Below are 24,074 nucleotides of genomic sequence, written 5' to 3' on the forward strand. Positions count from 1 at the left end.
GGACTATGGGTGGGTCGGGGTGCAGTAGGGTGCGCAGCCCGATGAGCGGTGCAGCTCACGTCCAGAGGGGTCCGTTGGGGTCCCTGGTGTTTTCTTGACATGGATCCTCCCGGAATTGTCGCCCTTACCAGCCTTCCCCTGCACAAACAGCTGATCCGGCGTCCTGACATCTGCACTCAGCCTCCTGCGGACACCTTGTTGTTAGACATGACAGGCTAGGACACCCTTCCCTATCCCCCCCTCCCTGAACATAATATCTCTCTGTGCGATGATCTCCTCCACCCCCTATCGCTGATCCTCTGATCGCACATTGTAGCAGAGTAGATAGGTTCCCCCATCCCCCCCCAGAATTATTGTCTCTGCCCGAGTCATCATGGTGTCCCTCACCAGGGGGTGTCAGCTGGTCACACACATGGGCTCCCTCTGTGCCCTAATCATGATGATGCCCAGGATTGTGGGGCCTCTCGACCTGTGCTGTGAACACCCCACCCGCACTTGTTACACCGATATATAATCTATTTTTGCACTGTAGAGGTAATAGGAAGATAAAAGAGGGGGGGTCTCTTGAAGTCCAGATCTGTCATCAGTGTAGAGAATGCAGCCTTTCAGCTGGCCTATCTGTCCCTTACACCCCCTTCACTGGTGAGCCAGGAGGCTTCAATAACATGCCTAGGCAGGATGGCCTTTGATTTTATGGTACAGGCTGATAGCAGGAACATCTTCATTTCTTCACCGTCATCACACCCCTAGCATTTGTTTTTTTTTTTTTTTTTTTTTTAAACCAGATGTGTTTTTGGTTCACGTTTTCTGTGTATATGATGCCTATTTTAGTTTCATCAGAAAACAGCACTTTGTGTCCTAGTTGTCCAGCCTTTCTGTTCCTCCACCCCGGTAGTAGGACAGGCCTGTCACACGTTGCCTAACTAGAGATTTGGGTTGCACTGACCTGTTAGAAGTCATTGAAAGCAAAATAAAAATAAGGGTAACATGGCTTGTTTCTGTTGAACTGGTGTCCAACCCACCCGCAATCGCTGACAAGTGTCTTTAGGCATTTAGCACCAGCTATAAAAAAATAAATAAAATCGACCATGGGGGACCCCAACTCTCGCAAGAAGCAGGCTCTGAACAGGCTACGCTCCCAGCTAAGGAAGAAGAAAGAGTCTCTGGCTGACCAGTTTGACTTCAAGATGTACGTAGCCTTTGTGTTCAAAGACAAGGTGAGGGATGGGAGCTGTGATTCTTCTTTTTATCGTTTTATAATATTAGATTCTGGAAAGGACAGTTTTGACTTGTCAGCTGCAGTAATTTGTCAGTGTGCACTATTATGTACTGTTCATTTAGAATGGCATCCTGTCAACTGCTTCAAGGGCCCCAACATTGCCGGCAGAATATTAACTCTAAGAACTTTATCCTGAGGCCAGATTTGGTTTTAATATTGCCTCAATTGAGCCTATTCTTTATTATGCCTGGTACACATATTGAGAATATTGGGCGAATGATCATTCCCCCCTTTTTTTTTTTTTTTCTTTTGGTATCCTGTCACCTGCTTCAAGGGCCCTAACATAGCCGGCATTAACTCTAAGAACTTTATCCTGAGGGCAGATTTGGTTTTAATATTGACTCAATTAAGCCTATGCTTAATATGCCTGGTACACATAATGAGGAGAATATTGGACGAATGATCATTACCTTTATTTTTTTTATTTTTTTTTCTTAGTCTCATATCTAAAATGAAGAGTTTACTAAAGTGACAAATTCTTATGACAGAATAAAAATTCAGATGTGATGCAATGCATTGTATTTGTATTGTATATTTTAAATGAGAACTTTACTGATTAAACAAGTGGAACGATCTGGTATCGTGCAATTTTCATGTTTGTCCCATCAAATAATATCAGATAAAGTGTCATGATCGGCTCTTGAATGCTGTGTACTAACGATCAGATTATCGTACGATCACTTCGAAAGCTGTGTATTCCGTACGATTTTCTGATCTTGTGTATGGCCTTTAGTCTCTCATTGTGAGAGCTCCTAAGTGACTTAGCCCATACTCAGGATTGCTACTGTCACTTGTGGCAGGTCATCTTATGAGGACAGTTAGTTTACATCAGCGGTCACTAAATGGCGGCCCGCGGTCCATTAGCGGCCCGCGCGATGCTTCTGCCCGGACCGCTTGTGGCTCCCGGCTCACTAGCAGTCGAGCCGCGAGTAGGGGGGTGACGTCCCGAGCGCGCCCCGCCCCCTGCAACTGCCTAGTGGACATTGCGGTGTCCTGTCGGCCGCGAGTAGGGGAGTGACGTCCGCGCGCGCCCCGCCTCCTGCAACTGACTAGTGGACATCGCGGTGTCCTGTCGAGCCGCGAGTAGGGGCGTGACGTCACTCGCGCGCCCCGCCCTCTTCTCCTGACTGCGGCTCCCTCACAGCGGACACTAGGTGCACGCCCCGCCCCCCTGTTCGCGGCTTTTGACTCAGCTGGCTCCAGGTATGTGGAGCACATTTTTAGAGGAGAATACTGCAATTTAAAAAAAAACCCTCAAGTGTGCAGACTGGCATGTGTTGTTGCTCATTAGAGTGCCCCATAAAAGAAACAAAATATGCCCATCAGATTGCCCCCTTGACATAAAATGTGCCCATCAGCGTGCCCCTTATTTTATGCTAAGGGACACGCTGATGGGCATATTTTATGTTAAGGGGCACTCTGATGGGCATATTTTATGTTGATGGACACGCTGATGGGCATATTTTATGTTAAGGGACACGCTGATGGGCACATTTTATGTTAAGGGACACGCTGATGGGCACATTTTATGTTGAGCGCAACGCTGATTTACACGTTTTGTTTTGCCCATCAGCGTGCCCGCTAACATAAAATGTGTCCATCTGAGTGCCCCCTAACATAAAATGTGCCCATCAGCGTGTCCCTTAACATAAAATGTGCCCATCAGCGTGCACCCTAACATAAAATGTGCCCATCAGCTTGCCCCTTATTTTATGTTAAGGGTCATGCTGATGGGCATATTTTATGTTAAGGGGCATGCTGATGTGCATATTTATTCTGTGGCACACACTGATGGGCATATTTTATGTTAAGGGGCACTCTGATGGACATATTTTATGTTAAGAGCAACGCTGATTTACACGTTTTGTTTTGCCCATCAGTGATCCCACCATCATAAAATGTGCCCATCAGGGTGCCCCCTAACATAAAATGTGCCCATCAGCGTCACCCTTAACCTAAAATATGCCCATCAGCGTGCCCCTTATTTTGTGTTAAGGGTCACGCTGATGGGCAAATGTTATGCTAAGGGGCACACTGATGGGCATATTTTATGTTAAGGGTCACGCTGGTGTGCACATTTTGTTCTGCCCATCAGAGTGCCCCTAACATAAAATGTGCCCATCAGCTTGCCCCTTATTTTATGCTAAGGGTCATGCTGATGGGCATATTTATGCTGTGGTACACACTGATGGGCATATTTTATGTTAAGGGGCACTCTGATGGGCATATTTTATGTTAAGAGCAACGCTGATTTACACGTTTTGTTTTGCCCATCAGCGATCCCACCATCATAAAATGTGCACATCAGCGTGCACCCTAACATAAAATGTGCCCATCAGCTTGCCCCTTATTTTATGTTAAGGGTCATGCTGATGGGCATATTTTATGTTAAGGGGCATGCTGATGTGCATATTTATTCTGTGGCACACACTGATGGGCATATTTTATGTTAAGGGGCACTCTGATGGGCATATTTTATGTTAAGAGCAACGCTGATTTACACGTTTTGTTTTGCCCATCAGTGATCCCACCATCATAAAATGTGCCCATCAGGGTGCCCCCTAACATAAAATGTGCCCATCAGCGTGACCCTTAACCTAAAATATGCCCATCAGCGTGCCCTTTATTTTGTGTTAAGGGTCACGCTGATGGGCAAATGTTATGCTAAGGGGCACACTGATGGGCATATTTTATGTTAAGGGTCACGCTGGTGTGCACATTTTGTTCTGCCCATCAGAGTGCCCCTAACATAAAATGTGCCCATCAGCTTGCCCCTTATTTTATGTTAAGGGTCATGCTGATGGGCATATTTTATGTTAAGGGGCATGCTGATGTGCATATTTTTTGCTGTGGTACACACTGATGGGCATTTTTTATGTTAAGGGGCACGCTGATGGGCACATTTTATGTTAAGGGTCACGCTGATGGGCACATTTTATGTTAAGGGTCACGCTGATTAGGGGATATCTGATGTAAAGTGGTACGCTGACGAGAATGCCTGATGTAAGGGAGCACTGTGATGGGGACACCTGATGTAAAGGGGCACTCTCATGGGCACACCTGATGTGGTGGGGATACCTGATGTAAGGAGGCCCCCCTATGGTGACACCTAATGTAAGGGGGCACTCTAAAGAGGACACCCTATGTAAGGGGGCACTGTGATGGGGGAACCTTATATAATGGGGTACTCTGATGGGAACAAAAGATGTAAGGGGGAACACTAATGGGAGACACCAGATGTAAGAGGGCTTTCCATTGCAGAAACCTGATGTAAGTGGGCACTCTGATGAGAATACCTGAGGGAGTACTCTGATGGTGGCAACTGATTTTTGGGGGTATTCCGATGGGAGAACCCAATGTAATGAATTACTCTGATAGGGGCAACTGATGTAAGGGGGAACACTAATGGGGACATTTACATTTACAGAGTATTACCAGATTGTGTGGAGGAAATAGTAGCAAAAGCGCCAGAGAACATGGCTTGTTCCAAGAAAAGGAAGGTAGATGCTGAAAACCGAGCCTTCAAAGATGAATGGACAGACCAATACATGTTCATTCTTCCTATGGGAAGTTTAAAACCAGTTTGTCTCATTTGTTGCGAAACGGTGGCGATAATAAAAAGCAGCAATGTGAAGCGCCACTACGAAACAAAACACGGTTCGTTTGAGCAAACATATCCACAGCATTCCGAGGTGAGGGCACGTAAAATAACTGAACTAAGAGCCCAGTATGACAGATCCACCAAAGTCCTCTCACATTCATTTACAGCCCAGCAGCGTGCAAATGAATGTTCACTTAAAGTAGCATGGATTTTGGGGCAACACAAAAGACCATTTACCGACGGTACATTTGTTAAGGAGTGCTTGAATGCTGTTGCTGAAACTTTACTTGAGGGTAAACAAAAAGAGCTGTGTGAAAAAATCAATCAAATCCCACTATCAGCGTCAACGGCAACAAAAAAGACTGAAATATTAACAGAGGATGTATTGGCACAACTTGATGCAGCTATTCAGAGTGCAGTATGCATTTCTTTAGCCATTGATGAATCAACAGATATAACGGATAATGCCCAGCTTTTGGTGTATGTAAGATTTTTTCACAAAGAAAGCAAAGAACTCTGTGAGGACCTGTTAGGTGTAACACCACTTGAGACACATACAAGAGGAGAAGACATATATGAGGCCATTAGGGAGATTCTAAAAAAGAGGAAGATAGACCTGAAAAAAGTGGTCTCAGTCACCACAGATGGTGCCCCCGCCATGGTAGGAAAGGAGAAAGGAGCTGTGGCGCGACTGAAAAAGGACAACCCTGACCTTATTGCTTACCACTGTATCATCCACCAGACTGTCCTGTGTGCCATTCTATCAGAAAAGTTTGCAGAAATCATGGACACAATGATGAAACTCATCAACTTCCTCAGGGTATCCTCATCCCATCAACATCGTTTACTAAGAGAGTTTCTTAAAGAAGTTGAGGCAAATGCAAATGACCTTTTACTTCACAACAATGTTAGGTGGTTGAGTAAAGGCAGTGTATTGGAACGCTTTTGGTCCATTCGCACTGAAGTAACAGCTTTCTTAATACAACTAAAAAGCCAGAAAGCAAAACAGTTTTCACTGTTTTTACAAGATGAGAGCACAATGGATAATATTGCTTTCCTAGTGGACATAACATCACACCTTAATGAACTCAATTTAAAGCTGCAGGGCAAGAACAATTCCATCTGTGATTTGATGACCGCTGTCCGCTCCTTCCAGAGAAAACTGGATTTGTTTAGGGAAGATCTTCAAGGAGAGTGCTTGCATTTCACAAAGGTGAAAGAACAGATTCAAGGAAAGAGAGATGTATCTCCTTTTGTTGATTTCATTGATAAACTGATTGGAAACTTCAGTAAAAGGTTTGATAGCTTCAGTCTTGGACAGCAGATCCTCCTGCTCATCCACAATCCCTTCCTCATTAAAGATCCCAGAGTGTTTTCAAAGGAGGTGATGCAGACCTTCAAGTGGGCACATGAGGGATCTCTACAGACAGAACTTATTGATCTGCAAACAAATGTTGCACTAAGAGAGCACTTTGGAGGAACTGATCCGACTAACTTCTGGCTACAGACTGTCCCGGAGACTGATTTCTCTTCTCTAATCAAGGTAGCTCTACACACCTTGACCATGTTTGGATCAACGTACAGCTGTGAGTCAGCTTTCTCCACTATGAACATTATTAAGACCAAGTATCGTTCCAGGCTCACCAATGAGCACCTACACATGTGCATGAGAATGGCAGTAACTCAATTTAAGCCAAGATTCAAACTACTGGCAGGGCAATCAAAAGCCCATTTTTCTCACTAGACAGGGAAGGTTTTTTGGGTGGTAACAAAATTAAAAACAAAACTGAGGATAATTTGTGCACTTTTTCAAATTGACACCTTGTTTAAGTTAGAAGGTGCAATTTGATTTTACTTGAAAAATGGATGGGTTTTAGAAAAGAGTTATTGATTTGTTTCCATGTTGTTTTTGTTAAGTTAGTTGCTTGTATTCCATACAAAGACTAGAGCAAATGTAAAGCTATCCTAGTTCCAACTGTCCACATGTTTAATGTTGTAACTGAAACTTGACAATAAATATTGTTGAAATGCTATGGAACTTGTACATGTCTCATTTTTTGATAAGAAATATGGTGACTACAATCTTGCTGAGTCAGCACAGACTTGAGATTCGGACCTCGGCCCAATGAAAATTTTAGCGACCGGACCTCCTTGAATTTTAATTCATTACCCCTGGTTTACATCATTGGGGTTGCAGTATATGTTAGAATTTAAAATCACTGCAAGGAACTGTGAGTTTAGTTAGGTTTTCATTGCTATGTTTTATGATCGACTACAACTTGCCAATACATTCTGCTATCCACAATTGAAGTGTGTGTCCATTAAGGCCCCTTTCACACCTGACGGTCTGTTGGTGAACTCAGTTTCTCTCAGCGGTTTATCGATCCGCCGATACCCCGCTGAGCAGGCGGATGGCAGCTCTGTCTCTGCGCTGTGTGCGGAGACAGCCATCAGGTCCCTGCTGTTCTCTATGGGGGAATCGGATGAGAACGGACCATCTGTCCATTCTCATCTGATCTGCTGGACGGATGGAAAATAGGGATTCCATCCGTCCAGATTTGACAGATCGGATGTCAGCGGACATGTTTTCGCTGACATCCGATGCCCCATAGAGATGCATGGGGCATCCGTTCAGATCTGCCAAAAAAAAAACGCCTATGTGAAAGGGGCCTAAAGCTCAAAGAAAGCTATACGGATTTAGGCCTCAAAAAGGAAGGCAAAAAGAATGGCAACCTAATGTGCACATACTGTAGCTGCCAATGTTATGAGCTTGGCTGGAAATCCTGCTGGTCTAGTTTTTCATGTGTTCACAGAAGTGTAAAGAGACTCTATACTTCCTGGTTATGCATTTTAGTGAAAGGCCTTATGTACACTTGAGCTCAAATTCTGCTTTTACTGGCGTTGTAAACTGGTATGTCACTGCCTGTTTTGGTTTTAGGGCGCCCCCCCCTCACTGCTGACACCCACTGTGATTGTACAAAGTGGGAGTTTGTCAACAGGTCCCAGGCAATGATTCACGTCCGGGACCTGACAATCAACACAGTACCAAAAGGGGGAGCTCTGCTTGTTTGCTCCCCCCCCCCCCCCTACCCCTGCTTGCCACATCTGGCACTTTTCAGGGTGAGCGGGTAACTTTTGACAGGTACCCATCCCAACTTCCAGGAGAACCTCACTGTGGCCTTCCCCCAGCCTCCAGGCCATTCACAAAGCACAAAGTTTCTCTCAATGAATGGCGGCAGAAGCACCCAATAGCCGACTGGAAAATCGACTAAGGTGGTTACTGCCTTATTGTAGCTGCTGGTTTTTAATATATTTGTAGTTGCTGACTTTAATTTTTTTGGTGAGGGGGGCAGGACTCCTCTTTAAGTAACAGATCTTTCCTAAAAAGCATCGCACTTTCCACAAATTCACACCAATTGGGCACATTTTTAACCTCTTCTCAGCCAATGTCATTACTGCGTTTTGTGCCGATTCGGGATAGCGGGTAGAATCGCAGCAATTCTGCCTGCAATCTGGAATGCCATGGTGTGAAGTTTTAGTGTTTAAAAGTGCTGCCTGAGAACAGTCACACCAAGACGCCTACTTTATTAGCCAATATGCTTTCTCTTTGACTTGGCCTAGCTTCACACTAATGTGGTACAGGAAACCCTGCAAGCCGTATGCATTTCCTGCACCACATGCAAATTGCACTGCCATTAGAATCTGCAGTGGGTGTCAGTGCAATCTTAAGGATACCCCAAATGCAGGTTGCAAACAGTGAGTTTTGTCTGCTCCAGCTCACAAGATTGCCAGTTGCAGTGTGGTTCCTAAATTGCTGCATAAACGACTTCGGTACGATGAGGTGCAATTTGAGCCCCATTCAAAATGAATGTGCTCAATTTGCAGCACATTGACTCACATATGAATTATACTGGAATGCAGTGGAGTTCTTGTGCGATTCACATGTGGTTAATAGTGTGAACTGAATCTGAATTTTTCTTTAAATAGAACCTTTAAAATGTTACATGGAAGAGTATAGGTTCACTAAGGACTCATGGATCTCAGGGCCTTTTCTGAGTTGTAGTTTGCATACGTTTTTTTGTATTTATGTGGGTGCAAGAGTTCAGAATCCTTTTTCATTACCGCAAACTGCTAAACATGCATAGTAGGAGTAGAATTGTAAGCCATAAATTCTCTAAAAAAAAAAATAAAAAAACCTGGGTTTGATTTTTGTGTTGGTATTGAAATGTGCAGTTTTGGAACCTGTTGAGCTTGCTCAGTGGTGTTTGACTTTTTACTTTGTTCCTCTTTCTACAGAAAAAGAAGTCGGCTCTGTTTGAAGTTGCTGATGTTATACCGGTTATGACTAACAATTATGAAGAAAATATACTGAAAGGTGTGCGGGATTCCAGCTATTCCTTGGAAAGCTCCCTTGAGCTTCTGCAGAAGGATGTTGTACAGCTTCATGCACCTCGCTATCAGTCCATGCGGAGGGTAAAGTGTTTCCTTTATTTTCATTGGAAGTGTGATTTGCACAATTTGCTTTGGATTTCACAGCAGTACAGCCAGTGTATGTCTGGTTTTACAACATGAAATTTGACTGTATTTAGCCCTCAAATATTGTAGAATACTATATACTTGCTGCTCTATCCTGTACTAAGACAGCTGAATGTCTCTTCTTACATACATTTGGCAAGAATTGGCAACACAAAACCCAGCCCCACTTTCTGCAAACTTCCCTTTATGTACTTTTAGCATTTCAGCTACTGTGAATCACGGCATGACTAAACTAGTAACAAGTAAGCATAAAACTGATTTCTCTTTCGTTCATTGACGGACACAGCTCCCAAAATCTTCTTGACCATTGGGTTATGCTGCCCCCTACAGGAGTAGGACACTAGGCAGGAAAAAGCTTTACCACACCAACGGGGCAGGGGTATACTCCCACTTCCTGCTATAGGCATTCAGTTTTTTTTTTTTTTTTTTGCCTACCTAGTTCCTTGCTGGGATCTCTGATCCTAGCATTTTTTCCTTTTTATTATTTTCTGTTCCTGTGAGAACTACAATTACTGCTGGACTGGGCGACGGACTGGATATTCTAGATCCTTAAGATCTCCCTAGTCCGGCCAGCGAGCACGCACAGGCCTCAGCTCCGCGCTATGCCGGCCACGTCATAGCCCCACTGGACGGGGGCTGGCCTGCGAGTTAAACATCTCGCGAGGAGGCATACGACCTGGTTTTGGCCTGAGTTGCAGCGTTCCTCCTGGCCGACAGCACCCCTATTCCGGTGGAGAGGTGATCTGTCCTGAGTGGTTCTCTCCCGGTTCCATGGTATGGTAAGTCTGTTTCCCCCCCCTTGAGGGTTTTGGGGTGGATGTGGGCCCCTTCCTGGGATGGTGGGACTCTCGGGTTCCCGTGGGTCTTTCGTACCCCTCCCACCCCCTTCCCCTGGAGGTTGTGAGCTGGCTTTTGCCATGTGCTCTGAAAGGGGGCTTCCTTTGGGGCTGCTGCTGGCTGTGTTTCTCCAGGCGCACACCAGGGGTTACAACAGGGTCCTTCGCCACCCTGGGCGTTAGTGACCTGGGCAGGGGGGTCCTAAGGGCTCCCGGCTTTTGTGGTGGACTGGAAGAGTGGATGGGTTCATGTTCATGTCTACGCCGCATGCGACCAGACGCGGCCAAAAATTTAGGCTGCGGCCTACTGGCTAGATGCTGTTTGGGAGGCTCCAGTGAGGGTGGCTAAAGCCACCATCCCCTATTTGGGCATTCACTCTCCTCATTGTCCCTGGGTGGTGAGCTCTGGCAGGCTTTGTGCCCCGGCTGCGGGGAGCCCACAGAAATCGCGGCCTACTGGAACCGAGTGGGTGCCTCCGTGAAGGTGGGGGTGCGGCCCGGCCCCCTGAGAGTGTCCTCTAGCCACCAGCCTTCCCTTGGAAGGGATCTGTGCGGCTGGGCCTTGCACAAAAATTTAGGCTGCAGCCTGCTAGGCCATGCAGCTAGCTTGGCGCCTCCCCTGGAATTGGTACCCAGATGGCCGGAAGGGGGGCTGTGGGGGTGGTCGCCTTTTTTGACAGCATGCCCTCATTGAGTAGGCCTCCAACCATCTGGGTACCTTGCCTGCGCATACACGTCACGGTGGGCGACCCCCTTTAAGGAGGCCATTTTTTTTATTTTTTTTTTTTAATGCAGGGGCTCTGAGGGCGCGGGGAGTCCTGAGGATTCCCCGCTTGCAAGTGGGTGGTCCCATCTCTAATGAACTCACCGGTTTCCAGATTGCCTGAATTTACCTTATGCACGGTTGTTAAGCCCTCACCTTTTACAGCTCTGGCTGATGGGATGGCGAAGGCTCTGGCCCGCCATATGTTAATTGTGACTGGTTGGGCACTTAGGCTGGTATTTACTGTTGACCTGGTGTCAAACTCTTAACGAGTGGGCTAAACGTTTACACCGGGCCCTGGAGGGGTAATTTTCCTTGCCCTTGCGGAGCTGGTGGACCGGTTGGTCCAGGGGCTTCGTGTGGTGTTTTTTTTTTTTTTTTTTTTTACCCTCCTGTGATCCCCCTTTTTTGCTGTGGCTCCCTTAGTCTTCGGCTGTATGAATCCGCAGCGGTCATTTGGCGTGTTTTTGACTGTCTGCTGACCAGACTTAGAAGGCCTTATCTGAGATCCCTTTTTGGGGATCACCTGTTTTGGAGCGGCCCTGAATGACATCATTAAGGATTTCTCGGGGGTAAAATACTTTCCTTCTGAAGGCAAGGAGCCCGTCGCAGACGTGGCCCATTCTTCTCGGCTCTTAAGACGTCAGTTTGTCATCTCTTGGGATCTCCACACCGCCCTCCTGGGCCTCTACTGGAGGTCCCAAGCCCTGGCCTGGTAAGCCGAAAGCATGTCCTTCCAAACCTGCAGATGAGCCCTCTTCTACCTGAAGGGGCACTCTCACCTGTATCTGGGGTGGGGGGGGGGGGTGTCTTCGCTTTTTTCAGACCTGTGGACCTCTGATTCAAGACGGGTGGGTCCACGAGCTGATTCGATCCGGCTACAAGATCGGTTTTTGATCTTATCCTCTAGAGAGGTTTTTTTCCCAGAGTCTGCGTGCTCTCTTTGGGGCGGTACAAGAATTGCTACTACAAAGTGTGATTGTACCGGTTCCAAACTCGGAACGTTTTCAGGGTTTTTATTTAAACCGGTTAACAGTTCCCAGGAAGGAAGGCAAAGTTTGTTCAATCCTGGTCCTGAAAGCCCTGAACCCTCAAGGCCTTGAACTGCTTTGTGCGGGTACAGAAGTTCCAGATGGAGTCCATTCGTACAGTAGTGGCATCCCTTCATCCGCTTTGCCGTGGGCAAGGAACATTATCAATTTGTGGCGTTACCCTTATGGTCTCGCCTTAGCTCCTCGGTATTCATGAAAGTGTTGGTCCCGGTGTTTGCATTGTTGCAAAAGCGGTACTGGGGTACTTGGATGATCATCTTCTGCGAGCAGTCTCCAACTGTTGTAAAGGACAACCTGGACATCACTGTGTGGACTCGCCAGGAGTTCGGTTGGACATTGAATTTCCAGAAGTCTGCTCTGGTTCCGTCCACCAAGTTGGGCTATCTGGGTCTGACTCTGGACTCTGCAGCCAGGGTGTTTCTTCAGCTGGACAAGCTGCAGAACGCCATTCGATTTCTGTTGTCCAACAGTCGGTCATTTCTCAGGACTTGCATGAGGGTGCTGGGCCTGATGGTGTCTGCCTTTAAGCTGGATACACACTATCCAACTTTTGTGGTAAGATTTTCTTCAGATTTACCTTTTCTATGTAGTGCAAGGGCCTGCCAGATTGCATACAAATTGAAAGTGTTTAGGTTTGACCTTATTATATGGTTTTGGTAAGTCTAAAGGAAAAAGCCTTCAGAAAATCTTAGTGTGTATGGCCCATTAGACACAGTTTCGATTTGCACAGTTCCACACGAGACCCCTGCAGAGATTCTTGCCAAGTGGGACAAGAATCCGCAGTCTGTAGACAATCTGATTCTGCTGAGCTGGAGTACGAGGGGGGTCCCCCCCCCCCCTGCTTTGGTAGCTTTGCTCTTCGTCAGGGAAAATCCTTCCTTCCCCCTGTACTGTCTGGCCCACTGGACGGTTCAGCTTCAGGGGTGTCCGGTACAGATTCAATCACCAAGGGGGCACAAAGTGTTCTAGCAGCTTGGGAAGTAGCCAGCATTCTAAGGTGGGTGGAATGTTTCGTTCCAGCTCTCTGCTGTGCATAGTCCAGATGTGTAAAATTGGCGGTAGATTACCTCAGTTGACAGGCCTTGGACCAGGGAGAATGGTTACTTCATCCAGAGGTATTTCATCAACTGTGTCTCTGGCGGGGTACTCCAGAGGTGGACCTGTTGGCCTCTCGCCTCAACAGCAAGGTGCAGAGCTTCATGGCAAGGTTTCAGGATCCTCTAGCCGATGCCACAAATGCACTGGTGGCTACTTGGGGTCAGTGCCGTCTGATATGCGTTTTTCCCCCTCTGAAACTTCTGCCGAGACTTCTGCGCAGGATCGAGGCAGAAGGAATTCCGTTCATTCTTGTGGCCCCGGACTGGCCTTGCTGGTTTTGTTACACAGATCTAGTTTGGCTGGTTGCCGATGTCTCTTGGCGACTCCCTCTCAGAAGGCTGATCTTCTATCTTGCTTTAAACCGCTTGGCTGTTGAAAGCCAGGTGCTGAAGGATAGAGGGTTGTCTGTCTCAGTGATTCCCATGCTGTTATAAGCTAGAAAATCTACCTCCTAAGAAAATTTACCATCGCTTCTGGAAGTCGTACATTGCATGGTGTGAGTCTCTAGGGTTTTTTCCCTGTTCCTTCCTGTTTACTTGGCTCCACCTGTGTGGTCTCCGTTGCCTCCGTGGGATCTCAATTTGGTACTGTCGGCTCTTCAGAATCTGCCTTTCGAAAATTATTCTTGAGATTCCTCTGCTTACATTGTCCCAGAAGGTAGCCTTCTTGGTGCCGATTTACTTCTGCATGAAGAGTGTCGAGCTGGCTGCTGTAGTCTTGTCGTTCACCTTATTTGGAGATGAAGTAGTGCTTCGCCTTTCAGTCGTTCCTTCCTAAGGTTGTCTCTGGTTTCCATCTGAATGAAGACCTTATGTTTCCTTCCCTGTGTCCTAAGCCTAGGCATCGTTAGGAGATTGCCTTGCATTCTCTGGATCAGAGGTAGTGCAGGCCTATTCAATCAAGGGTCGGGGGTTCTCCTTTCCCTGTTAAGGCGCATTCTACGCGGGAGCTTAGTGCCTCCGGGGCCTTCCGCCATCAGGCGTAAGTAATGCAGTTTTGCAAGGTGGCCACTTGTTCGTCTGTGCACACATTCACAAAATTTTACAACATTGATGTGTTGGCATCTACTGATGCTGTTTTTGGCCACAAGGTTTTGCAGACTGTTGTTTGAGAGGCCTAGTCCTCTGAAGGTGTATGTTTGTTTTTGTTTTCAGGTGAGCTCTGTTTCCTGGTTGGCTAGGGGGTTTAGCCTTTGGGATTTTTTTTGTTTTTTTCCTGCCCCTCATGTATGGCACTGCTTTGGGATGTCCCAATGGTGAAGATTCTGGAGCTGTCCGTCAATGTACAAAAAAGAAAATTGGATTTTTGTCTTACTGTAAAATCCTTTTTCTCTGATGTTCATTGAGGGACAAAGCACCCCCCCTCCATTGAGTTGGGTTATTTTTCTTCTGACACTGCTTGCAACAAAACTGAATGCCTATAGCAGGAAGAGGAGAAAATACCCCCTGGGACTGCCCCATAGGGTGGGGTAAAGCTTTTTCCTGCCTAGTGTCCTACTCCTGTAGGGGGCAGCATAACCCAATGGTCAAGATTCTGGAGCTGTGTCCGTCAATGAACATCGGAGAAAAGGATTTTACGGTAAGACAAATCCAATTATTCCTGTTCCATCTCAGTATAGATTTCCCACAGAGCAACTGATAATACGTTTTGTAACGTAAAGTGCTGCGGGCGACGTTATATGAAATAGCCCTGTTAGGACTATTTCCCTCCATTGCAGCTTGGAGCAGTATAGAAGAGTCCTGCTTGCACTATTTTTGTACAGTTTTCACCAAATGCAGCTTCATTGGGATAAATGGTAATGATTATTTTAGAGATGTCAAATGAAAGTGTTCAAGCATAATGTGAGTTGTACAGTTAACAGACTGTAGGAGAACGTTTTATACATGTTATCACTCTGGTAATTTGCATAATATCTATATTGTATTATAGGATGTAATTGGGTGTACTCAAGAGATGGACTTTATTCTTTGGCCTCGGAATGATATAGAGAAGATTGTTTGTCTTCTTTTTTCAAGATGGAAAGGATCTGATGAGCCCTTTAGGCCTGTTCTGGTAGGTTCAACTGTCTGATAATATGCAAAAGCAGTACTAAAACTTATAGAAATACATGCTTTACTGTTCTGTGTAAATATAAAAAGCTAACGTATGTTTGAAGGCATCAGATGGGCTCATATGACCTTTTTATTACAGTAAAAGCTTTTACTTTAAAGTGATATTTAAGTCTCATTTTTAAATGGGGGGGGGGGGGGGTATATATACAATATAACAAAAATGTTCTACTTGCCTGCACTGTGTAATGGTTTGCACTGAACAGCCCTGACCTTATTGGGTCCACTGCTAGCTCTCCTGGCCCCTCTCTCCTGCAGAGTGCCCCTACAGCAAGCAGCTTGCTATAGGGACACCTGAGTCCATTCAGACATGGAGCTGCGGCTCAGTCCCACCCCCCTTGTTGGCCCACTGACTTTGACAGTAGCTGGAGCCAATGGTGCCCGCTGCTGTAAAAGCCGATGAGGGAGAGTCCTTGGCAGCCGAGACTTTCGTGCAAAATCGCTGAATTAGATGGGCTCGGGTAAGTATTAGAGGGGGGCTGCTGCACACAGGTTTTTTTTTATCTTCATGCATTGATAAAGCTTCTGACTCTAGAACCACTCTAAAATGCAGCCAATTGTTTTGAAGTGGCTAAACTGGCCTCATTCAGAAATTTCTATTTAAGGGTCCATTTACATGGGCATATGCATATTTGCTGCATTAACGCATGTTCTTTCAGGCAGAGCTGGCAGAAATCCTGCAGAAAATATTTGGGTTTAGACACGAAATGACTTGGGTTTAGACACGTACAGTGTTTAAATGTGTACAATTATTTCAAATGACTACACATTTAGGCCCCATTGGCATGAGCGCTTTGAAGCTTGTAGCTGAACAAGCAAAAATTTGTTTTCAATATCCCTTGTTAACATCTGAGCTTCCTGTTGCTTGTAGCGAAAGGCCTGTTGTGTACAAAAAGTACACAAGCTACTTTTCCGGCTGAATTGAGTGTTTTTATCTCCATACACTTCAATGGAAATACCTGGAAAGAGCACGACTAGCTTTTTTTTTTTTTTTTTTTTTTTTTTTTTCTCGCAGAAGCATCTAAAAAAAAATAATCGTGCAAAAACGACGCTTAGGTGTTTAGGCACATTCATTTGTAAAATCTGCAGGTCTCTGCGGCCCTGTGTGTATGGGCTCAGTGTAATTATTACTATAGTGCTATGTTTAGATGTGCATCTAAATGTGGTGTTTTTTCTGCTTATGTAATGAGCCTTAAATGTTGTGTGGCCTAGGTTTTGCAAATAAACAATTTCCAGGAAAATCAAGGCATGGTTGTCTGCATTCTGAAATGTCCTTGTGGCCCTTCATGTGAAAGGATGTCTTAGATGTTCAGTTATGGAGAATAGGCCGAGCCTTGACTCAAAGTTGAGATCCTATCAATGCACTGAGATTCAGGCCTCCCAAACTGCTGAAGATGCTGTACAGAGGGATATAGTTATGGAACCAGTTCAGCAGCTTTACAGATTGTTTATTAAATCCAATATATACTCTATTAAACTATATGCTTACAAAATCCATAAAACGTCTAGACAGTTTTTTTTTTTTTTTTTTTTTTGGAATATGTGATCCTATTTTTTTGTTTTCTCCCCCTTCCCTTTTAAGGCCAAGTTTGAATTTCATCATGGCGATTATGAAAAACATCTTCTGCACGTACTGAGCCGGAAGGACAAGACTGGAATTGTTCTGAACAATCCTAGCCAGTCAGTGTTCCTCTTCATCGACAGACAGCACTTGCAGGTAATTGCAGCTCTAAGGAAACCCCATTCATGTTTGTTGGCTTGGAATAGGAAGTCCTATCCGAAAAACCAGTCAGTTACACACGTGTGTAGTCATCTGTACACACACACACACACACCGGGTAAAATATTGAACACATCACCATTTTTCTAGGTAAATATGTTTCTAAAGGTGCTATTGGCATGACCTTGTAACAACCCATGCAATCCCATACATGCAAGGAAACTATATAAAATAAATTCAGTTATTAAGTTGTGTAATGGAATGACACAGGGAAAAAGTATTAAACGCATGAAGAAAGGGAGGTGCAAAAAGGCACGGAAAGCCAAGACACCAGCTGAAATCTGAGTAAATAGAAAGCAATCCTGCCCCTTGTCAGTACAAATTAATACCAACTGGTTCAGTCTCTACTGACGGCCTGTAAAAAGGTTTCTCACGAGAAACATCTCATGATGGGTAAAGGGCTCTCTCGACCTTCACAACCTTATTGTTGCAACACCTACTAAAGGCATTGGTTACAGAAGGATTTTTAAATGTCTGAATGTTCCAATGAGCACTGTTGGGGCCATAATCCGGAAGTGGTAAGAACATAATTTCACCATAAACCGGCCACGACCAGGTGCTCCTTGCAGGATTTTATGTCAATACCACCTTTAGAAATATGTAATACAAAGGAACAGCGCTCAAAATAGATAAGAAGTTCATAATTAATAATTATCACTTATCTGAACATTCAGTATTATAAATCAAAGTGCAAAAAATATATAAAGTGACTGTGCCTTCAATAACGGATGGGATACATGAATAGTGGTTATCCCTTTGAATGCCAAGTGCAAAAACAATAACACAGTCCTTGGTGATGGGTTATATTTAAGTGCTGGTGCTCAGTGAGATCCAATTCCACATGCAACAAAGGAGGGGAATCCGTCACCAGGTGTTCAGCCCACTTACCAGACGACCCCTTGGGGTCTAGCGTAGGTAAATGGTTACTTTGTATTGGTCACTAATCCTCTGTAGACTTGTATCTTAGGGGTGTGAATCCAGGGATCTGACCCACTGTTTTGGAAAGGGCTGTATGGATATCCTCTATTGTCCGTTGGTGCTGTGGTGGTCTCAATAAGCCGCATGAAACACAATAGGGAAGCTCATAGTGTAGTATGCAGACTTTTTTTTTTTTTTTTTTAATTCTTTATTTAGAGGTAAGCCATGAAAAATTAAGAACACTGCAAACAAGCGCATGATAGTAAAAGAAATGCAGTCTACGTAGTACAGGGAACAACCTCGTGTAAAACAACTATCACGGATCAACAAATAAGGTAACCTGGGTTCGTATGTTGTCTTTTCGACCATTTTTATGCATTCATATGCAGTATTGACGTAAACAATATTTCGTGTGGAGGGTGGTCCAGCGCCACCCACCCGAGTGGAGGGGGACAGAAATCCCCGCCGGCATCTACCACATGGCCAGCAAGGGGGCCCACCAAAACTCCACCCCGAAGCGGGGAGGACCCCGGGACCAACCCCCCCACCTTTTGTCTGGAGCACACCTTATGACATTTTATAATTTACTAGAATGGAAAGGGCAAACACAATGCCCTAAGGCAGGGAGGAAGGAGAAGAGGTAGAAAAGAGAGGAAGGAAGGAAAAAGAGAGGGAGGAGGGAAGGAAAGGTAGACAGAAAAGTGAAAAAACAAAAAGTGGGGGTCCGCTCCATCCCACCCGCAGGCACGGCAAGCCGGTTAAGAGTAGGATAAGTAATCGTCGGACAAGTGAAAAAGGTCCCAGTGAATCCAACATGTCTTGTGTTCCTCCACCTTGTCCCTTAAGCCCCGTACACACACGCAGATCGTCGTCATACAAATGTTCGTCTTTTCTCCCCGGGATGTCGGTGTCTGTTGAAAAGTGCAAAGACATCACAAGGACAGCACAAGAATTTTGTCCGCAGACTTCAGCTGACTGCAGAAGTGATGTCATGTAATGGTTAACTTTCCCTGTGTTTTATTTTCTGAGCATGCCCAGTCTTGCAAATCTGCGGTCTGTCGGCTGATTTCTGTACTGACAGGCGAACAATCGTCCGTTCTGGTGTCTGCAGACAAAAATTTTCATGTTTGCAAGAAAGACTCTTGTCCGCAGATTGTGTGCAGACAGCTGTCGGAGGCACCATACTAACACGCGTACAATCGGCAGATCTTTCGTCCGCCGACGTTTGTATGACGACGATCTGCGTGTGTGTACAGGCCTTTAGAGTTGCTGTAAGCTGTTCCATGTGCCGTATATCATTCACTCTGGTAAACCAATGAGAAATGGGGGGTGGCGTTTGTTGTTTCCAAATGCCAGGTATACACGCCCTAGCCGCATTCAGCAAGTGTTTCAGTAGTGATTTGCGGCACCGCTTGCTTGACATGGGTGTCAAGTTGAGAACGCACAGACCTTTTTTAATCAAAATAAAGTAGTCACTTACAGGTTTAGAACGGTATTTCCAGCCGATACATAGAAACAGCGTTAGAGCTGGTTTGCGTCCTGGCTGCGTTCCAAAGGGCGGAAGTGACGTAGGGTGTAGCATGGGTCGGATCCCTGGATTTACACCCATAAGATACAAGTCTACAGAGGATTAGTGACCAATACAAAGGGACCATTTACCTACGCTAGACCCCAAGGGGTCGTCTGGTAAGTGGGCTGAACACCTGGTGACGGATTCCCCTCCTTTGTTGCATGTAGAATTGGATCTCACTGAGCACCAGCACTTTAATATATCCCATCACCAAGGACTGTGTTGTTAATATTATTATTATTTTTGCACTTGGCACTCAAAGGGATAACCGCTATTCATGTATCCCATCCGTTATTGAAGGCACAGTCACTTTATAGATTTTTAGCACTTTTTGATTTATAATACTGAATGTTCAGATAAGATGTTCATAATGAATAATTATCACTTAGCATTTATTTTGAGCGCTGTTCGTTTGTATTACATTTATCACAACCCACTGTTTTGACTAGCAGCTCAAACTTTTTGTTTAAAAATCTCTTAATTTCTAATCACGACATAATACACAATATTTTATGAATTATTCAATTTATAAATATCTTGGCGCGATCACGTGAGTATTCATACTCCCATTGTCACCACCTTTAGAAATATATTTACCCAGAAAAATGGTGACATGTTCAATACTTTTACCCGCTGTTTGCAAACACATGCTTCATTGTTTTGAAAGAACAATGCTCTTGTGCAAAAAAAAAATGGCCTTGTCTTTCTGTTTGGTAACTATATATAAAGTATAGAAGCGGGTAACACACACATCTTCCTCATTAAGCAAACTGTCCTCAAGCTTGGGTATATTTGATTGTTAGATTATATATTCACTTATATTATTCTTCTTGGGTATAATGTTTCTCTGTGTGGGTTATGCATTCCTTTCTGATATTTTAATCAGTGTGTCCTGATTTTAAATTGTCCATTTACAGAGACTTTCGCTTTGCTTCATTGAAAAAAATGCATTTAAAATGTTATTGAACCGTCACTGGTTGGCATGCACCTGTAAAACATGGCCAAGCGACTCAAAAAATCCCACCTTGGTGCCTTTTTGTGGTGGGTTTTTAATGCTTTTTTGAAAAGCACACCAAAGACCTAAATGACTTTTCAAAATGCTCTGAAACCTGTTTGAAGAGTCCCATAGGATTTAAAGGAAGATATATTATTGTGTTTTTAGCTAGGTAAATATGTTGCAAAAAAGCATCATTGGGAAAGGGCCCCCTTTTTCCTCAGTTTCCATTTTTCTTTTTCCCATACTACATCTTAATTTGGTGCCACAGCTTCCTATGTCATATTCTCTGTCCTGTGTATTCCTGCACTGTGTGGTGGTGTTGGGTTGGAATAATAAGTTGATCTAGCCCCTCTGTATAGATTCAGTGACTCATGTGTACTACTACCAGTTCTTTTTAAGCCTCATGATTAATGTCTTGCCTTTCTGTATTGCAGACTCCTAAAAGCAAAGCCACGATCTTCAAGTTATGCAGCATCTGCCTCTACCTGCCACAGGAACAGCTCACCCATTGGGCGGTTGGCACTGTTGAGGATCACCTCCGCCCTTACATGCCCGAGTAAGGGTGTGACCAGTCAAACTGGGAAGATCAGATCTTAGCGGCAATTTTTATTTTTCTTCTCCAGATTCCAGAAGAATATGGACTCGCGCTCAGAAAACGTGTATGTTGTGAACCTTCATGCTGGATATTTCTTTCTTCATCATTTTTGTATCTGGACTTTTTTTTTTTTTTTTTATTTAATTTTCATTTTTAATTTTCATTTTTGATTTATTGTGCATGGACCTTGTGAAAAAGAGGATGTTCTGAAACATCTTTGCTTTAGCCTCAAAATGTGAATTGATGGGACTCTGGCACACTGAATCAAATGTATCAGAAAGCACAAGGTATTATTTGTTTTGGTGGTCTTCCCATTTGCACTGGTCATATCCCCTAAAAAAAAGTTTAGAGAGTTAGACTACAGTATTGAGGGTGAAACATGAATGTAACAGGCATAGAAGTTACACTGCTTTACTTGCTATGAAAGCACTGTCTGAATCGCTTCAGTGAAGCAAGGATCTGATGCAGTTAAATGAAGGCATGTTCTGAGAAAGATAGATATATGTACAGAAATCCTGATTATTCAGCATTTGCTTTCATATCCTAGTTCCTTTTACAGGGATGAGACAGAGTGTACAGGCACTTAAAATCTGATCTCTTCTTGCAGTTGCTGCATACCTCTTAGCATTTCCCACTGTGGGTGCATTTAAAATAATATAGCCTAGCAGTTTGCAGTAGCTATATTACATAGGAGTACTTGAGCACTGTGGAAACCATATGTTTCTGTAGAGGAATTGAGACATGAGTCTGCTGGTAATTTGTGCGTTTTTATTACTTTTCTAAAATAAAGTAATACTTTTATAACAGGAAACCTATGGTGGGTACTGAAAACATAGTTTTCTAAAGCAGTTGCAAACTGTGTAAAAGGAAAGCTGAAGTGTGCTAAGTTGGATCAGAGGATAATTATATTTTGTGCAATGAAAATAAGGTTGACTACTGTATGGTTTAGAGAGAAGGCTCTGCTAAAAGGTTTCAGTACCTTTTTGATTAAACTTGTATAGGCCTGCTCCCTTTGCCTAATACTAGTGCTTACCTGGTTTAAATTTGTATCTAGCTTTTGTTTGAAATTGGATTACATTGAAAATTTAAAATAAAATGAGGTAATTCTATCTCTGTGGCTGTTGTCTAATTAATGTGATGGCACAAAGTGGGAAACTATAATGATTTGGGCTTAATATTTTCTCTTTCCAGAACACTATAGGTTATCTAATTCCACAGCTGCCTGCCAAACTGAGTTTCATTAGGGATGAGCCATTCAGTTTTGTGTGTTTAATGTTTAGTGTGCTTTAACAGGCTTTTTAAACTAGGGGCAAAGGAGATAGTGTAAGCCTTTATTTTCTACCTGCTGAGTAGGAATACTATATATTATTTAGGCCTAACCATAATAAAGAAAATATGTGCAAAACCCATTACACATTTAATCACTTGCTATTCACAGACCGTATGCATACAGGGGTTGATTTACGAAAACTAAAAAGAGTGCCCAGTCTGGTGCAGCTGTGCATAGGAGCCAATTGGCTTCAAAACTTCAGCTTGTGTAATAAAGCTTTAACCACGTAAGCCACAGAGGATTTGGCTGCTCAAAGACCAGGCCCTATTTTGCGATTCGGCACTGCGTGACTTTAACGGACAATTATGCGGTTGTGCGAGGCTATACCCAAATTAAATTGAAATCCTTTCCCCCCCCCCCCACAAACAGAGCTTTCTTTTGGTGGTATTTGATCGCCTGTGGGATTATTTTTTGCGCTATAAACAAAGTGACTGTTTTTTCACTTTTTTTTTTTTTTATGAAATTCTCAAATATAAATTTTTTTTTTTTTTTAGGCCAATTGTTTTCTGCTACATATTTTTGGTAAATAAAATTGCAATAAGCGTATTTTGATATGTTTGCGCAAAAGTTATTGCGTTTACGAACTATGGGAAAGATTTGTTTTATATATATATATATATATATATAATATAATATAATATAATTTTTTTTTTTTAACTAGTAATGGCGGCGATGTGCAATTTTAATTTTTCGGGGACTGCGACATTGCGGCAGACAGATCGGACCCCTGACTGACGTTTTTGACACTTTTGGGAGTACCTGTGACATTACTACAGTAATCAGTGCTATACATATGCACTGTTACTGTAAAAATGACACGGGAAGGGGTTAACTTTACTGGTGATCAGTGGGTTAAATGTATCCCTAAGGGCGTGATTCTAACTGGGGGGGCGTGGCTTGTGATGTAACCAGACATACGATCCTACATATTAAAAAAGAATAGCGCACACATGCAAAAGAAATGACTATCAAATATGAAGACGATCCATAAATAAAAATCGGGATTTGGTTCCACCATATGGCCATATCGTGCTCAAGCCCACCACTGAACTCTATCAGTGTCCACTATCAAGTAGATATAGGAGGAGTCCCTTGTAGTGCATTAGCACATCTCTCCCAGCAAGGAGCGTTGTCTCCAAGGGTTAGAGAGGCTGGATTCATCCTTTTTTAAGGATAGTGTAGGACCCACTGATAATGGGGTACTTTGACGTAGTGGTGGACTTGAGCACGATATGGCCATATGGTGGGACCAAATCCCCATTTTTTATTTATGGATTGTCTCCATATTTGATAGTCATTTCTTTCGCATGTGTGCGCTATTCTTTTTTAATATGCATGTCGCTTGGTTCATAGCTGCACCAGCTTTAGAAATACATGTTCAGGGTTCCCCCCTAACTTTTTGCTTGTTTAATACAATCCTACATAGCAGTATCGCATAGCCTCTGTACTTCAGGGAGAATGACAGACGGCTTTGTTTACATCAGCTGTCTGCCTTTCTCACACTCCTGCGGGAGATCGCGTGTGGCCGGCGGACATCGGAGCCGCCGGTCATACGCGCGGGGATGCCTGTGAACGAGCGGGGGCGCGCCCCCTACGGGCTCCTGGGCGAGC

General features: G+C 44.2%; 1 protein-coding gene across 1 annotated transcript; it reads left to right on the plus strand.

Moving 5' to 3' along the window:
• The first annotated feature begins 219 nt into the window (after positions 1 to 219).
• Positions 220 to 22,243, plus strand: LOC309556724 (uncharacterized protein C6orf62 homolog). Its single transcript, XM_082259207.1, has 5 exons — positions 220 to 1,217; positions 9,177 to 9,353; positions 15,095 to 15,217; positions 16,856 to 16,990; positions 20,973 to 22,243. Exons 1-5 carry the CDS (start codon positions 1,089 to 1,091, stop codon positions 21,096 to 21,098), a joined length of 690 nt encoding a protein of 229 aa, XP_082115333.1. The 5' UTR covers positions 220 to 1,088; the 3' UTR covers positions 21,099 to 22,243.
• Positions 22,244 to 24,074: the final 1,831 nt, after the last annotated feature.

The sequence above is a fragment of the Pelophylax lessonae genome, assembly GCF_965119305.1.
Source record: "Pelophylax lessonae genome assembly, chromosome: 5".
NCBI classification, from domain to species: domain Eukaryota; kingdom Metazoa; phylum Chordata; class Amphibia; order Anura; family Ranidae; genus Pelophylax; species Pelophylax lessonae.

Coding starts and splice junctions, on each gene's coding strand:
- LOC309556724 (XM_082259207.1), top strand. CDS start 1,089: ATGGGGGACCCCAACTCTCGCAAGAAGCAGGCTCTGAACAGGCTACGC. Junction 1,218..9,176: donor CCTTTGTGTTCAAAGACAAG/GTGAGGGATGGG, acceptor CTCTTTCTACAG/AAAAAGAAGTCGGCTCTGTT. Junction 9,354..15,094: donor GCTATCAGTCCATGCGGAGG/GTAAAGTGTTTC, acceptor ATTGTATTATAG/GATGTAATTGGGTGTACTCA.